We start from the raw sequence: 17,245 nt of genomic DNA on the forward strand, positions 1-17,245 counted from the left end.
GTAGCAAGTAGTTTTGAAGTCTCTCTATTGGGTAAATCAATCTGGGAATTGCACTGGTTTACAGTACTTCTGAGATGTGTTTAGATTTACTGGGAAGATTGCCAAAAGGAGTTTTAACTTGCTACCATTCAATTTGTGCTGGCTCACTGTTTGAGCATTTAAATGGAACAACTTAATTGACCTATCTTGACATTCGAGATTGCACTGGAAGTGGCTTATTCCTCAAGTTTTATGCAGATGAAAGAAATATGCCACCAAAACAAATCTGAACTACTACAGTACATTAATGTTAATTAAAGCTGTGCTTCTATGCCCAAGTCAATACCAATGAATACACATCACTTAAACAACAGGTGTGAATATAAGTACCAATAAAATAAACCTGTGGTTTGTAAAAAAGACAGAACAATGCTGCAATGTGCTATGCCTGGGTGAACTCCTTATATTGCTGTACTGATGAAAAGTCAGTCTGTGCTCCCAAACCTTTTAATGAGTTATACAGAATGCTGTTCTATACTTGTAATACCAGAAAAAAATAAAAACTACAGGAGTCTGAAGACGATAATGTATTAATAGTGATATATATTTTTAATGTTTTTAATGTTTAAATGTCACAACCAATATCTTCAATGTAAATTTTTATTGAAGAAAATGTCCAAAAGGATAATGCTTAAGAGAGCTTCCAAGGACTTGAACTGTTGACTAAGTCTGAGTTAAGACTACCCAAAAACCATCATCTTGTTAGCTAGGGAGGTATACTGAGGCATACTGAGGCTGTGGGTACACAGAGTACACTGCCTATCACACAGACATCACGTTGTTTCCTTTACTCTCCAACCTGTAGTCAGTCGAAGGTGCTTAATAACAATCAGTCTGCATTACTTTAATGAACCCATTATTTTGAATGAGCAAATAGATAGAATAGTCTCAAGTATAACAATTCCCATACATAAACAAACAGATTAACAATTGGAGTGCTACAAGACGTACTGAAAATGGCTGTAGGTTTTTTCAGCTTGGTTAAAGGTGGTTTTGTCAATCACATAGCTAGGAGTCAGGGGATTTAACTTAACACTCCTACCTCCAACAAACATTTACTTTTATGTAAGTCCATCAAACATCCGGTGGTCTCACAAACTAAGGTGGGTAAATGAATCATATCTGACTACAGGCAACTGCCACTTAGTGCTCTTAATTGGTTCCTGAAAAACCGAGAGTTAAGCGAAATGAGCATTAAGCACGGGCTGCCTGTACTGTACATAACATTTTGACCTCCTAATGGAAGACACCCCTGAACAGAACATATTAACAGTTGAATGTGTTTGTGTCCTCTACAACAAGGTTCTTACTTACTAGGTAGAACATGGGGTTTCAGAAATTATTTTCTCCTATTCAATGTCAGCAGCTACCAAGTGTTACAGTGACAAAAAAATAGCTTCCTGGTTCATGCCAGAATAGCTTCCTGGCAGCCTTCTCAAACTTCCACCTACCTTTCTTTTGCTTTCCCATTCCAGCTGATTCAAAGAGATCTATAGTTTAAACCCTGAGATCTTGACACAGTTCATATACAGAAAATGGGAGTTTTTCTGACTCAGAGCTAAGTAAAAGCTTTGGGCTGTGGCTACATGAATCTTTGATTGCCTGACTGAAGAAAGAAATGATGGTTACTCATCAGGGAGAAACTGGATGTTGCAAATATTCAATGTCAGAGGAACCTGAAACACCAATAGTTTAAACAAATAAGTTTCCTGGAATAAACCAGCCAGAATTAAAACACCACACAAACATACACAGGGCCCCTCATTTTGACTGACACTGAATAGGAAACAAACCCTTCAATGTGCATAAATGGAAATGCAACATACTGTTCTTTAGTACGAAGAGCAATGGAATCATTAAAATAACAGACTGCCGTTTTAAAAATATATTCAGTTTCAGTATGTTACTCCAGCATAAGTAATACATGCAGATAAATTATCTCCTAAGCATCTCCAGTGATCACGTGTGCAATTACCCCTTATAGATATAGATAGGGAGAGAGAGAGAATCACCTATATCTGTATGCAAGGTTTGAGTTGAATATCTAAAGGGCATATAACTGAGGTAAGAAAAAAAGTTCTCCTAAATACTATAACTGCACAGCACACACTAAAGTAATTATTTAGCAATATTTAATTTGGTATTGTATAATGTACAACAAATACTAAATAACTCCAGTTGAGGCAAGGGTAAATCTACCTATTATATATAAAGTTATGTAGTCTTTTGACCATTTCTAATATTGCTAGTGTGATTTTAATCATGTTCACTTTTCCTATGCCGCTGTAAGGACTGGGTCATAGGTGGCCTGACCTAGTACTTAGGTCACTGAAGGGGAGGAGTCAGGGAGAAGTCCAAATCACAGGTTAAGTCAGGGAGCTATAAGGGACCAAGTTACCATATCCAAGAGGAAAATGCAGAGATAGAGCCCAAATCCAGCTTAGCCAAGGTCCAGGAGTCAAAGACTGAATTACCAAAGCCAGCTAGGGTTCCCAAAAACCTGAGTACAGAGGCAGAGCTGAGCAGGGTCAGAAGCAAGAAAACTAGAAAACAGAGTTTTTAGGGAAGCTTACAACAGCAGGCCTTCAAGCAGGACTTCTGGCTGGCCTGTAGTCTGGTGCCACAGATTAACCTGATTGGCTGCTGGTGAGAGCAGCTTCCCCAGTCAGGAGGCCTTAACAGTGGCCAGTTGGTTTATCAGCCAAGGTGAAGCTGTCATTTACAACTTCAGGCAGGTTTAGCCAAATGGGCAATTACACCTGGTTGGGTTGCCTGTTAGGGCCCCTGACAGCGACCCACAGGACCATTATTCCAGATCTGATTTACCAACAAATTAATGAATAATCACTTTAAATTCTAATTTAATACATGTATATACTCTGTTGAAATGTAAGGAGAAAATGCAATAAGACCTATGAGGGGAATTTAGGATTTCACTGCATTTAATTCATAATGATTCCATCAAATCAAGTAGTTTAGGCCCCCATGACAACTATAATTTGAAGAGAAGTTTACTGTAACTTCTAAATACTTAATTCAGTTTCTTCTTCTAAAGAAGAATCCATGTTTTTTCACCCCCAGTGAATATAATGCACCACAAAAAAAAGTAGTCAATAATGGTAAAATATATTCATTCTTCTAAAAGAGAAAATTAAGAAATAAGGAGGGGGAAGGGGAAAAGAAGTGTTGTTCTATAAGAGTTCTTACTAAGGAGAAGACAGCCTAGTAAAAACCTGACCTCGTCAGCTCCTGCATATAATAGTACAAATATTGGATATGATAATTAAGCACCATCCTCATGTACAGTTGAGCCCACTCAAACTGCCAAGTCATGTGGGTGTGCAAGATTGTTCAGTATTCTCCAGGGAACATGTTATTTTAAATCCCAGCAAAACCAAAGCCCAACTTGACAGTTACTAGGACACTATCTTGGAACACTCAGTTCAATAAAGAAAGAAGTAAGTTAAAAAACCAAACCCCTAACAGTCTCTGAAGCTGCACTGAACAGTTACAATGGACAAGTGATCACAACATGGTAAAGAAGTGTTTTCACTTACTGTTAATGAACTTTCTTTAATAGCACTTCCAGGCCTCAAAACAAATAAAATTTAGTTTTGAATCTTAAATCACTGTTCAAGCAAAACAGGTTCAGTGATAACAAGGTGAATATCTGTAACCCCACATTTTAGAAGAAAATAGGATCCTGACACAACAGAATAGGATTTGTAATAAATTGCCCTGCTGTAACTACAATAAAGAAATGAGAAGAAAGGAACTGCTGGCTTTAAAAAGATACAAAACAAAGAGAAAGGAGTCCTTTCAAAAGCAATAGAGATATATTAAATAATGAACATCCTACAGAGAATTCAGGTAATATTCATGTTTGGATGAAGAGCCAAATACAGCGGCAAAGTGAAGCTAAATGTGATAATCACTGCACTCCATCCTCTTTACGAAGACCTAGACCAGAAGCCATTTCAGGCAGGGCCCATTTTTTCATTAATTCTGTAAAGGGCCCATCCCAGCTACAATACTAATTATTAAAAGATAACCTGGTAACCTTGCAGTGTGATCCTACTTTGTGATTGCCATTTGACTCTCAAAGATTGAATATCAAATCTGTTCAATTTACTTCACAGTTTTCATAACTGCTAGTCCTGAAAACCAACTACAATAACTAAAAGTCAGGCTGGGTTATTTTTTGCTCATGTTTCACTGTCAGAAATAAAGCTGCTGTAAGTGGAATTAAGCTAACAAGTGTGCTGATTATGCACAAGTCAAATAGAATCTAGCTCATTCCCCCTTAGGTAAAATAGCTCTACATAGCTAACAGGAGTAAAAAAGAGTGAAAAATATTTTGATGACTTTAAACAGCAGGAAATAAATAGGGATGAGATTTTTTTTTTTTTTTTTTTTAAACACACAGTTTATTTCACACATTAGGCCACCATACTGGACAATACAATCCTCCCATCCATCCCTGAAGATGAAAATGAATCAGCTTTGGTTCTCTATTTCTTTGAACCTGAGGAAAGGAAAAGAAATTCCTAGGATAAGTGGCTTCAAAAGAAAGAAAGAAATCCATAGCAATTGTTAGAGCCAAAGGAAGAAAAAAATACCCTGGGCTATCGTTCACTCCTACAATGAGGCAAAGGGATGGAAGAGAGAACAAGCCTCAACACACTTCTCCCACATGCCCTATATGTACAGGTAATGCTGGCAGAGATGAAAGAAGCGATGAAATATCAATCCACGTGGCAGAGAGTCCCAAGCCAAAGGACAAATGAACATCTTCATTTGTGCGAGGGGTCCCAAATATAAATGTGAATGAAAGCCAATTCATAAGATCCTTGCATTCATTTAGATACAGGTTTCATTAAGAATCATAGTTTGCCTGTACTTCAGTTAAAAGGTATTTCACAATCCTAAAATTTAATGCCCAGAGTGCTGCAGTGCAAACATGGCCCGAGAACTCCAGTGACACGACATGAATTTCACGACACTGAGTGAGACCCAGCAAGCAGGAGATGGGCAGCTCTAAGAACATAGAGGCAGCTATACCTTATCATAGAATCATAGAAAATTAGGGTTGGAAGGGACCTCAGGAGGTCATCTTAACCAGCCACCTGCTCAAAGCAGGCCCATCCCAACTAAATCATCCCAGTTAAGGCCTGTCTAGCCAGGTCTTAAAAACCTCCAAAGATATAGATTCCACAATCTCTGTGGATACCCTGTTCCAGTTCTTTACTACCATCCTCACGTGAAAGCATTTCCTAATATCTAACCTAAACTTCCCTTGCTGCAACTTGAGACCGATGCTCCTTGTTCTGTCATCTGCCACCACTGAGAACAGTCTAGCTCCATCTTCTTTGGAACCAGCCTTCAGGTAGTTGAAGGCTGCCATTAAATCCCCCATCTCTCCCTCCCCACCAACCTGCCCCAGTCTTCTCTTCTCCAGACTAAATAAGCCCAGTCCCTTCAGCCTCTCCTCAAAAGTCATGTGCCTCAGCCCTCTAACCATTTTCACTGCCCTCTGCTGGACTCTCTTCAATTTGTCCACAGCCTTTCTGCAGTGGGGGGCCCAAAACTGGACATAGTACTCCAGATATGGCCTCACTGGTGGAGAATAAGGGAAGTGATTCTTCCCCTTTAATCTGCTGGAAACACTGCTAATAATGCAGCTCAGTATACCGTTAGCATTCTTGGCAACAAGGGTACACTGTTGGCTCATATTCAGCTTCTTGTCCGCTGTAAACCTCAGGTCCTGTTCTGCAGAGCTGTTGCTTAGCCAGTCAGCCCCCAGCCTATACTAGTGGTTGGGATAGTTTCATCCAAAGTACAAGATATTTCATGGGTCCTTACTGAACTTAATGAGATTTCTTTTAGTCCAATCCTCCAATGTGTTCAGGTTTCTCCGAATCCTAGCCCTACCATCCAGGTTATCTCCTACTACTTGGTGTCATCTCCAAACTTGCTGAGGGTGCACTCCATCTCATCTTCCAGATCACTGATGAAGATACTGAACAAAACTGGCCCCAGGACCAACTCCCAGGGCAACCCACTTAATACTGGCTGCTAGGGGTGTCCAAAACGGACCCTATATGATTCGGATTCGGCCCAAATCGGGGGCATCGCAGCATTCATGAGCCACCTGCTACCTAGAGGTATGTAGAAAAAACATTTAAAGCTGTGTCTATGTCTGAATCACCAAATCTTTCCAAATCTCTCCTAATTGATTCTGAGGGTTCCAATTTGATTCAGAGAGATTAAGGGATCCTCTGATTTGATTTGGATTCAGAGCTTCAGCCACCAAATCGGGCTGAATCTCCACCGAATCAAATCAGGGACTGAAGCTTCGCACAGCCTTACTGGCTGCCAATTAGACATTGATCCATTGATTACTATCTTTTGGCCATGTCTATACAAGACGTTGACTGTGCAGTAGCTCAGTACCACTGCACAGCAGGTCGTCACCACTGCGCAGCTGCTTCATATGGCACTCCTTCTGGAAGAGTAAACAAGAAGGAGAACACCAGCTTTACAGAGTTGGTTTGCCATCCAGAATAAACTCATAAACAAACTCAATGAGTTGCCCATTAGTGCCTTAAAAGAAGCGCTTGGATTCTCTACCAGGAAACATCAAAACTAATACAAGATGAGAATGATCAGGAGATCCAACAGTTGATTGATTGAAAGCACAAGGCCTTTTGTGCTTGGCAGCAACACCAACTCCAAGCAAAAGAAACTGAATCTCTAGTCAGAAGTCCAAAGGAAGACCCACAATATGAAGAACAGATGGTGGAAAGACAAGGCAAGGGAAATCATCATCTCACACAATATGCACGCTTTTTTCAATTCCACCAAAGACATCTACAGTCTCAGCACTCAGGGACCAACACCCTTGAGACATAAGGATGGAGGAGAACTGATCAAGTAAAGGGATCAACGCTCATCAGAAAGAACAATTTGAAGACCTTCTCAAATTGAGATTCTGTTGTTGATGAGAGTGTTCCATCCCACAACATCCAGTTAGAGATGATCTCAGAATCCCTTCAACCCTTGACAAGGTATGAAGAATGACAAGGCACCTGGAGCTGATGGAATCACCGCCAAAATCTTCAAGCAGGAGAAGAGGAACTCACATCACAGCACCATGCCTTCATCTTACGGACTCAGAATGAGGAAATCCCAGATGACCTCAGGAATCCCATGATTGTGGCAATCTTCAAGAAAGGAGACAAGCCCAGCTATGGAAGTTACACAGGGACCACCTTGCTGTCCACCACAGAGAAGATCATTGCAAGAACCCTCCTGAACAACTTTCCTTCCACTTGCCGAAGAGCTCCTCCTGGAATCTCAATGTGTGTTTATAGTATCAAGAGGCACAACTGACATGATCTTTGCTGCTCGCCAGCTTCAGGAAAAAAAATGCCAGGAACAACATAAACCTCTCTATATGGCCTTCTTTGACCTCATGAAAGTCTTTGACTTGGACAACTGAGACATGCTGTGGAAGATCCTTCAGAAATTCATCAACTTACTTTGCCTGCTCCCTGATGGTAGGCAAGTGGTAGTTCTCAATAATGAATCCATCACAGATCCTTTTGAGGTTAAGATGGGAGTTAAGCAAGGCTGAGTCATCGCTCCAACACTCTTCTCAATATTCTGTCCTGTAATGCTACATCTGACCATAAATAAGCTTCCAGTTGGAGTGGAGATAAACTACCAAATGGATGGCAAACTGTTTAATCTCAGCTGACTGAACAAAAACCAAGACCACTCTGACTACAATCATCAAGCTCCAGTATGCTGATGATGCTGTAGCCAGTGCTCACTTGGAAGCAGACCTTCAGGCAATAGTCAACATTGGTCCTCCACCAACAAGCTCCTAACAAACAGTCCCCAGCTCCAGTAATGCAGATCCAAGTTGAGACTCTGGAGAACGTTAAGTATTTCCCATATCTTGGAAGCCATCTCTTGCAGAAGGCTGACATCAACAAAATCCAGCATCACCTCAATTGTGCAAGCGCAGCCTTTGGATGCCTGAGGAAATTAGATGGTTTTCAAAGATTGTGACATCAGATATGAAGCCAAGCTCATGGTTTATCAAGCAGTTGTGATCCCCATCTTACTATATGGAGCCGAGACATGAACAACGTATAGGAGATACCTAAAGTCATTGGAGAAGTACCATCAATGCTGCCTGTGAAAGATCTCTTGAATCCAGTGGGAAGATAGATGCACTAACATTAATTAATTAACATTAAGATGCAAGCAAACTCCATGAGCATCAAGATGATGATTATCCAACATTAATATCGCTGGGCCAGCCGCATCATCCAGACATCCAACTCGAGACTCTCAAATCAAGTTTTATTCTCTCAACTTAGTCAAGGTGTACTCTGAAGAGGGGGGCAGAGAAAGCGCTCCAAGGATGTCCTTCAGGCCAAATTGAAAAAAATGCAACATCAATAACTCATGGGAGACTATCGCTCAGGGCCGTCCCAAATGGAGGAAGAGTCTGCTGCAAGGATCTCAGTACTTTGAAGCCTTATGACAACAGAAGATGAAAATATGGGAGCGGCTGACCCAGTGTCATGGACCGAATCAAGAATCCAGAGCCACCTACTCTACATGGAAACAGGTTCCCGAGTTGCATTCGAGTCTGCCAGTCCTGGATTGGCTTTGTCAGCTATCTTCAGATCTACAGATGGGATAACCATGGAACAAAATCATCCTTGACTGTGAGACCTACAGATGGGACAATCATGGAAGAAAATCATCCTCGACTGCAAGGGAATGCCAAACGTTTCATAGACAGCTCTAACATCCACGCAAAAGTAGTTTAGGATCACTTCTCATGTGTTTAGGTAACTATTATTGGTTCCCACCCTTCAATTAACCACAGTCAGCAGATCCCCTCTGTTCCTTCGGTCTATTTCCATAGTAACGGATAGATCTTCTCCTTTGATTGGAAGCTTCTCAATGATAAGCAATGTATGGTATGACAAGACGTAGCCTCTGCCATCTACAGCTAATCAGTAGCTTCTACCCACTTAACCTAATCTCTGCAGCAGAGCTGGGGCAGAGCTGGGTCACTTCTCCTGGTCCTTGCCTCATTCTGAGCCATATTCATCTATACTAGGAAAGATATGGGTAATACCTGAATAAGAAAATAGAGCAAGTTTACCTTAATGAAATACTCAAAATGCTAAATGGAAAAGAAAAGCCAACAGACCAGCCCTTGGCAATACCATAAAGGATGAATGAATGCTCCTGAGCGGAGAAAGGTTGCTGTACGTTGAAGCACTGCAAACATATATAAGCACGTAAGAAAAAATACAATATCCAGACAACCTATTAAATATTCAATAACCTTGCATTACACAAACATTACAGAAAATAAGCATTTTATTATTCAGTTACATTTTAAATGTGGCAACATTTCTGAAGTAATATATTTGAAAGAAAAAATCTCTCAAAATGTGTGCACAAAACTATAATCATGTAAACAATCTTAAAAGAGGCAAGGCAAGGCAATTAAATAAAGGTAAGTGGTCTGAATTAATTACTAACATTGATGTGTGCTTGAACTGTGCTCTCATTTGGCATAAAGTCTCACAAATTCCTCCTTGACCCACTCACTAAGAGGTAGTTTATTATTTCATAAAAGGTATTTTTAGGCCCACACAAAAATACAAGACTGATTTGAGCAAGTGGAGCAAGGAAGAGCTGAAAAAACTCCCAAACACTTAACAGGAACATGTGCATCAGGAAAAAGCAAATGTGATATTAGTGCACTTATATTTAACAGTAAAAACAAGTTATTTCAACATGGTTTGTATTCCCTTTCCCAAACATAATTCAGTACCAAAGCTTAACGGATGTAGCATAAATGTATGTAACCAGTGAAAGGAACAATTCTGGCTGGAAATAGGCCAGAGAATTTAACAGTTCTTTTCTGTTAAATATAATTCAATACTGGTATTTCTTTTGTAAAATATATTGATACATGAAGCCTTAATGCTTAAAAACTTCTAAATGTGCCAAGTGTCTTTCTAAATTTGCTATGGGTGACCATTTCTGACAAGACAAACAAGAGAAAAATATCTAAAGAAGATTTCACTCATTCACTCACTCAAAGCTCCCCAAGTGACACTGTGTAAGCAACACTAGAAATGGTTTCAGAGATAAAAAGCAAACCACATTTAAACAGTAATGGACTGTCTCAAACTGACAAACCTATAAGATTAAAAGAGGGATCATAACCTCTGCAAACTTTTGTTTGTTAGTCAATGTCCTCTCTCTCGCACACAGTGTACCAAGAGATAGCTCAGGCCCCTTTAAGAGCATATACCAAAGTATGTAAGCGAACGTCAAATTATCTGCCTTTTGTCCATTTATGGCACAGTCCTTAACTTTAAATTTGTTTTTTTCGAATCCTTTTTCCCTTCTGTCAAAGAAAATGTTACCGAAATGAAAAGGGCATTCCTGTATTAATAAATGTCAGCTAACCAGTAAAAAAAAGTAAATAAATAAAAGGGAAAGTTACCCCAAACTCTCTCTTTAATATGAAATAGACTGTCTTGAACTGTCTGTATAGTATATCTGCTCCACATAAAGGTAAAATTATTAGAAAACAAATTGAAAGTCTAGAAAAAAGAAACCAAAAGAAACAAAGTACATTACTGAGGGAAAAGTAATATGCAGCATTCATTTGAAAACAACAAAAGCCAGACTCCCAGGTACAACATCTCACATATACTTATCCTCTGTGTTCCAAGAAAAGGAAAAGTCCAACACTTAGTCTTTTTTTAAAAGCCATATTCAAGATAACAAGAATGAAACCAGGAAGTAGTTTAGACTATTTTAAATTGGCAATATTTACCTATACTCGAAGTAGTTCAATAACCATGTTTGGTAAACACAGTATTCAAATCCTTTACAGCCTGAAAAGAGGAAGTGGAGACAAACTTCCTAACAAAATAATTTGTAACAATAGGGAAACCTGGGCAGAATTTTACCTTTGTGTTCGACGGAGCCTGTTTCCATTCCTCAAATGAGGCAGCGTAAAGTTTGAGAGGACAATCCAAAAATTTGGATCAGACGTATCCATTTCCCTATCTTCAATTCACTAAAAGTTCAAGACCATAACACAAGACAAAATCCCCAATTAACTTATCATTCCACAAAAGAATAAGAAGGTAATAATAACTATGATCAACAACAACTTTTTAACGAAGCTGCTAAACAGGGTCCTCTACTTAGCATACATCTGCTTCCCCAAAGTTTAGCAAACTTGTTTTATTTTTGACCTAACTTCTCTAACACAGGCACTGCCAGGCTACAAACAATAATTACAATAGTTCAGGCCCGTCTTCTGCTGAAAATGCTGTCTCTGTATGTGTGATTCAGCCCAAGGTACTTTGTCATGTTTGGCAGATACCATTTAGACTTATCCAGAGGGGGAGTGGGAACATTTTTACTTTAAATCTCTCTCTCATTTATATTCTTTTTCTTATTGCTTGTCTCAATTGCAAACATAATTATCAATAATACATTTATTCCTATTTTCACTTTCATAACAGAAAATTTAAAATAGAAATATGCTGTTCGTTCCACCCCCCCAAGTCATTTGAGAAATAAGCTCATCTTTCAGAGTCTTTTCCAGGACTTAAACCTGTCACCTTTGATCTCATCTCCCTTCTTATCAAGGGGCTGAGGATGAAATTGGAGGCTCCTGTACAACAGAAGAGAAAAGGACTGTTCATTCTTTAATCTTGCCATCACTCTTAAACATTTTGTACAGCCCTGAGAAAGCAGTGATTATAAAGAGCAAGCTTTTCAATGCTGCTTTATGGAGAAACACAGCATGCAGCAACTTGCTCAACTCTTCTGGTAGCAGCAGCAAATTATCAACACGAATGCTTCCTCCCAAAATATCACCCCACACATGCACACCTATTTTTTTTAAAATTAGTTTAAAATACTTGTAGGTACCTGGCAAAAGAGATTAATCACAGTTACAAGATGAGTATGTCTCATTACAAACTTAAAAGTGTGGGACTCCTGAGCATAGGTCAGTAGCAAGCTATTCAGCCAGGTTTCATAATCAAGAGCTGTTAATTAGCTGTCGCTGGCTCCCTTTATAGTAAAATGACACACAAAATAAAACCCAAGTGCTTTCTACCGTAGATCTATGACAGCCATAGTGAGTGACATTTAGGAGTTTGCATTCAGCCCAACTAGAACTGACATTACAGCTTTTGCTATTTTTGGTCTGGCTCCCTGTCACCATGTAGACCATTGCTGCCTAACTAGTAGCCGGTGGGCTGCATGCAACCCATGAGGGATTAAAAATTGTAGCCCCAGGTGCCTGCCTAGCTGCCACAACTCTCATTACTCCAACTACAACAGTAGATGGAGTCTCTGTGCTCTCCCTCCCTCCTCTACCTTTTGCTGCCTGCCTCCAACCCCGTGGGGCAGGGAAGCCCAGTGTGGTGTGGCCAGTGGAGTTGAGGGTGAGCCTGGAGCCCACCTTGGTGTGGCCTATGGGTGTACGGCCCCTGCTGGTGCAACCTACAGGGCATTTGGTCCCCTGCCACTTAGAAGCTGGATAGCCCTGATGTAGACTTCAGTGGACATCATACTGTGGGGAACTGAGACGCTTGCAAAAGGGGCAGATGAGGGGAGGACCATATGGTGCAGCCTCCAATCCTTTATTATTTACCCTCTCCTCTTTCAGTATGAGCAGCAGATGTTACAGAACAGGGTGATACAAACTAATTTCTAGGATATTATTATTTAGCCTTTGCACAAGCAGTACAAGGGAAAAGTATTCAAAATACTAAGCATGAAGGAGGGAAATAAACAAAGTTAAGACAGTAAAGTTAATAGTGGGGGTTGGTGTGGATCGCACACTATTTATAGCCTAGAAGGCTTTCATGTTCACTGAAATGCCAGCACAGAAAAGATGCGGCTCAGTCTTCCACAGGATGTATGCTACAGAATAAGCTAGCTGGCCTGCCCAAACATCCATGTGCATTGCCATCAACAGAGACACAAAACTGGCAACAAAGTAGGTCACAGATCTAAATGCTAAGGTCAGTTCTGCTTAGTAAAGATTTCCAGCCTGCCCTGAGGGTGGGACTGAGCTGGCTGTTGTTGACTCAGCCAGCTGTTGTGCCACAGCACCTGCTATTACTGCAGCTGCCAGTGCCAGAGCCAACTCCCTCTCGCACCATTCTCCACTATTCACTAGAAGCACACCTACCACACATTTCTCACACACCCATTAGGAAGGCCACTCCAGCAGTACTGCAGCCTGGAGTGGGAGTTATACAGCTCATTATCTATTCTCTCACCAGCTTCAGAATGGAATGAAATTGGTACTGGATGGCAAGGGGCAGGGGGAAGGAGTTGCAGCTCTTCCCAAATTCCTTCTGCTACCCTTATTGAGGGGAAACTGACTCCCCTGTAGCTCAAATCCCTCCTGTTTACAAGCTAACACAGAGGAGATGAGAGGTTCTGCTTAACTAAGCAGCTCTATGGGATGGACAATAGAAAAGTCCTGGGGTCAAAAGAATCATGGTGACTGAAGTACTCTGTTTAAACTTATAGGTTAGGGACAGAAGTTACACATAAACTGGTATATGCGATCAGAAACTAGTTCAAATCTGTAACACAAGTTCAGTGCACATAACCCTCTGCAGGAATACGTATGCATTTCCAAAATCAAAAGTGAATGTCTGTTTGTCTGCTTATTGGCCCAATGTACTCAGCTTAGACTAACCTGTGAAGATTGAATCAATTCAGTCTCAGGCTTTTTGACTGTCTGTACTTGGCCAAAGAGAAGTTTCTGATACTCTACTGGATACTCAAAAGGACACGTGCAAAGTCCTACATTTAGGATGGAACAATCCCATGCACCAGTCCAGGCTTGGGGGTGATTGGCTGGGCAGCAGTTCTGCAGAAAAGGAGTTGAGGGTTACAGTGGACAATAAACTAAATGAGTCAACAGTGTGCCCTTGTTGCCAAGGAGGCTAATAGCCTACTGGGCTACACTGGTGTTGCCAGCAGGTTAACGGAAGTGGTTATTCTCCTTTATTCAGCACTGGTGAGGCTACATCTGAGTACTGTGTTCAGTTTTGGGCCCCCCACTACAGAAAGGATGTGAACAAATTGGAGAGAGTCCAGTGGAGGGCAACAAAAATGGCGAGAGGGCTAGGAGACATGACTTATGAGGACAGGCTGAGGGAACTGGGATTATTTCGTTTGGAGAAGGGAAGACTGAGAGGGGAGTTAAAAGCAGCCTTCAACTACCTGAAAGGAGGCTCAAAAGAGGATGGAGTTAAACTGTTCTCAGTGGTGGCAGATGACAGAACAAGGAGCAATGGTCTTAAATTGCAGCGAGAGAAGTTTAAGTTAGACATTGGAAAGAGTTTTCTCACTAGGAGGGTAATAAAACACTGGAACAGGTTACCCAGAGAGGCTGTGGACTCTCCATCCTTGGAGGTTTTTAAGACCCAGCTAGACAAAGCATTAACTGGGGTGATTTAGTTGGGATGGGCCTGCTTTAGGCAGGGCATTGGACTAGATGACCTCCTGAAATCCCTTCCAACCGTAATTTTCTATTAGTCTATGATAGAGTTTACCCTGTCAGCAAGTCCCTTTCCTGAATCTCCTTATCTATATCATAGAGGAAATTTTGTTGTCCGAGTAACAAGCGTAGCTCAGTTTCCATGACCTAAACCAGGGCTGGCCAACTGGTAGCCCCTAAGGGGCAGCATATGGCTCACAGACAGCACGCTGCTCTTGAGCATTTTAGCATGCAGTCTGCAGGCTCAAGCCACTGCCTCTCCTGCCACTATGCAGTGGAGGGATGGCATAGGGGGTCTGCACACCACCAATGCAGCCTGCACACCAGGAAGGATTGGGTGGGGGAGGTCTGCCCCCAGTGAATGTGGCCTGTGTGGGCACATGGCACAGAGGGTCACATGTTGGCGCTGTCTGCAGCCCCCAGCCACACCAAAGTTGGACAGCCCTAACCTAAGCAATTCTTGGGCTCTCTCTTTGGTCTCCTAATTTGTGTAGGTATACCAGTAAGTCTGTTGCATGGGACAGGAACTGAGGTCCATCAAACTAATCTTACATAAAGGACTATAAAATAGTAACTTTAAAGTAGAAACATTTACTGACTAAGGATTTGGGCTGTATACCAGTCCTCATTGTGACCTACATGTGAAAGGCTCTGCAGCTTATCAAAAATGCTTTAAACGTCCCAGTATGTAAACACCCAAGAATGAGCCAGGCAGCACCTATGGCTCTATGGACAAATAGCAACCTTAGTGAAAGCAAACAACACTTGCATGCCTTACGGGAATAAGGATACGTCTTGATGGAATAAGGAACCATTTCCATGTGCAGCTGCCAAGAACACTGGCCCTTCTCCCATTGTACAGCTCTAGTTATTAGGATCCACACATTCAGAGTCAGCTGGTTGGACTTTCACAATTGCAGAGAAGAATCAAGACAACAGCTGGGCAACAGCTCCAGCCCATCAGTATAGCAACATAGGCTACCATGAGCAAACATACCAGAATTGCACACTTCACTGGTTTCTACCAAATACAGTCCAATTCAAAGTCTCTGTCCCAATGTTCAAAACCATCAGTTATTTTGGTGTTTTGCACTCATAAGTAACCCTCTTTCAGAGCACAATACATTTTGTATTCAAACTTAACTTTCACTTAGTAAGCCCCTCTCCTCCTCAAACTAATCAAGTTGTTTCTCCCACAGGATAGAAAATAAGGAAGATGAATTTTTATTCCTTTTTTTTTTACTGCTTAAGGAACATTTTGATATTATGAATCTGAGAACTTAGATACATGCAAATAAATACATGGGGTGATGACAAGTGCAATAGAGTCCAAAGCTATAGCTTTCAATGCTTAAATAAGATACTAAAAATGGAAAGTTATGAGGTCCCCAATACTCAGACTAGACACAGTAAGTTTAAAGGTGAGAACTTCAGTATAATGCCTTACCAATATATACATGTCAACCATTATTTGGAGGAGTCACTTTTGAAGTTCATCTACAACAGAAAAGGACATCATTGGGTAAGCTGCAGTCCTGCAGAAATGTACCTGGTATTACAGTTGACCATAAACGAAATATGAGCCAAGAGTGCTCCCCTGTTGCAAAAAACCCCAATAGCATATGCTAGACTGTATTAATAGGACTATCACTTGCAAGTCAAGGAAAGTGATCCTGCTCTATCTGACACTGGTGAGGGCTCATCTGGAGTAATGTGTCCTGCTTTGGGCTCTGAATAGATTAGAAAAGGTCTGGTGGAGAGAAAGAAAAAATTATTAGAGGCCTGGGAAACATGACTTATGAGGAAAGGAACTATTTAATTTGGGAAAGAGAAGACTAACTGGGGATTTGACAACAATTTTCAAATACCCGAAGGATGGTTATAAGTAGAATGGATATAGATGATTCTCTGTGGCCCTAAGGGACATGACTAGGAGCAAAGGTTTCAAATGTCGCTGGTGGAAATTAAGCTGGAATTAGGAAGAACCTTCTCATTAAGCTTTGGCATAGCTTACTTACAGAGGTTGTGGAATCTCCATCCTGGGATGTATATTGGACTGGAATAGTTTAGCAGTGGTGATCCTGCCTTGATCAGGGGACTGGACTAGATGACCTCTGGATGTTCCCTCCAGTCCTATTTTTTTTGTGGTTCTATGATCATTTCAGGGGCAAAAAATGTAGCTAAGCATAGACAGAACCCTTAATTCCCCACAACAGTACAATAAGTGCTTGCAAAGCAGTTTGTTTTTTGTTAATTAGTGCAGCATACCCACCAAACAAGGCAACAAACCTCTTTGATGCAACTATGTGTTGTTACACCTATCTTTTTGACAAAGTTATGCAAAGTGGGTACACAGGACAATGATAAAAGCATAGTCAGCATGTATACAAATGCCTGAAAGTTTCAGGTGAAGTTTCCAATTTACAACAAAACACCCAAAACATTGGAAAGCATGCATTTACACAGTTAAGTCATTCAAATGACTTTGCTCTTCTCCTGTAGAGTTTCTCTAAAGACAACCAGAAACTAAGGCAGCCTTATCATTTGAGGTGCTTTTGTGAAATTATTACTTTAAAAATAAGAAAGAAAGAAAGAAAGAAAGAAAGA

At 40.8% G+C, this 17,245-nt stretch overlaps 1 protein-coding gene across 2 annotated transcripts in view; it reads right to left on the bottom strand.

The window, feature by feature from the left end:
- The window catches only part of MAST4 (microtubule associated serine/threonine kinase family member 4), a 153,668-nt gene extending 142,072 nt beyond the window's left edge, over window positions 1-11,596 (bottom strand). Inside the window, exons 1-2 of one of the 2 annotated variants that reach the window (XM_025201389.1) lie at window positions 11,401-11,417; window positions 11,064-11,173 (exon numbers count right to left, since the gene is read on the bottom strand). In XM_025201389.1, coding sequence (XP_025057174.1) covers window positions 11,064-11,155 — 92 coding nt within the window. In that variant the 5' untranslated portion in view covers window positions 11,156-11,173; window positions 11,401-11,417. Of the gene's footprint in view, window positions 1-11,063 lie in introns of both variants that reach the window. The other variant, XM_014518884.2, reaches the window with a different exon arrangement.
- Between the last annotated feature and the right edge of the window lie 5,649 nt (window positions 11,597-17,245).

The sequence above is a fragment of the Alligator sinensis genome, unplaced genomic scaffold, assembly GCF_000455745.1.
Source record: "Alligator sinensis unplaced genomic scaffold, ASM45574v1 scaffold159_2, whole genome shotgun sequence".
In the NCBI taxonomy this organism is placed as follows: domain Eukaryota; kingdom Metazoa; phylum Chordata; order Crocodylia; family Alligatoridae; genus Alligator; species Alligator sinensis.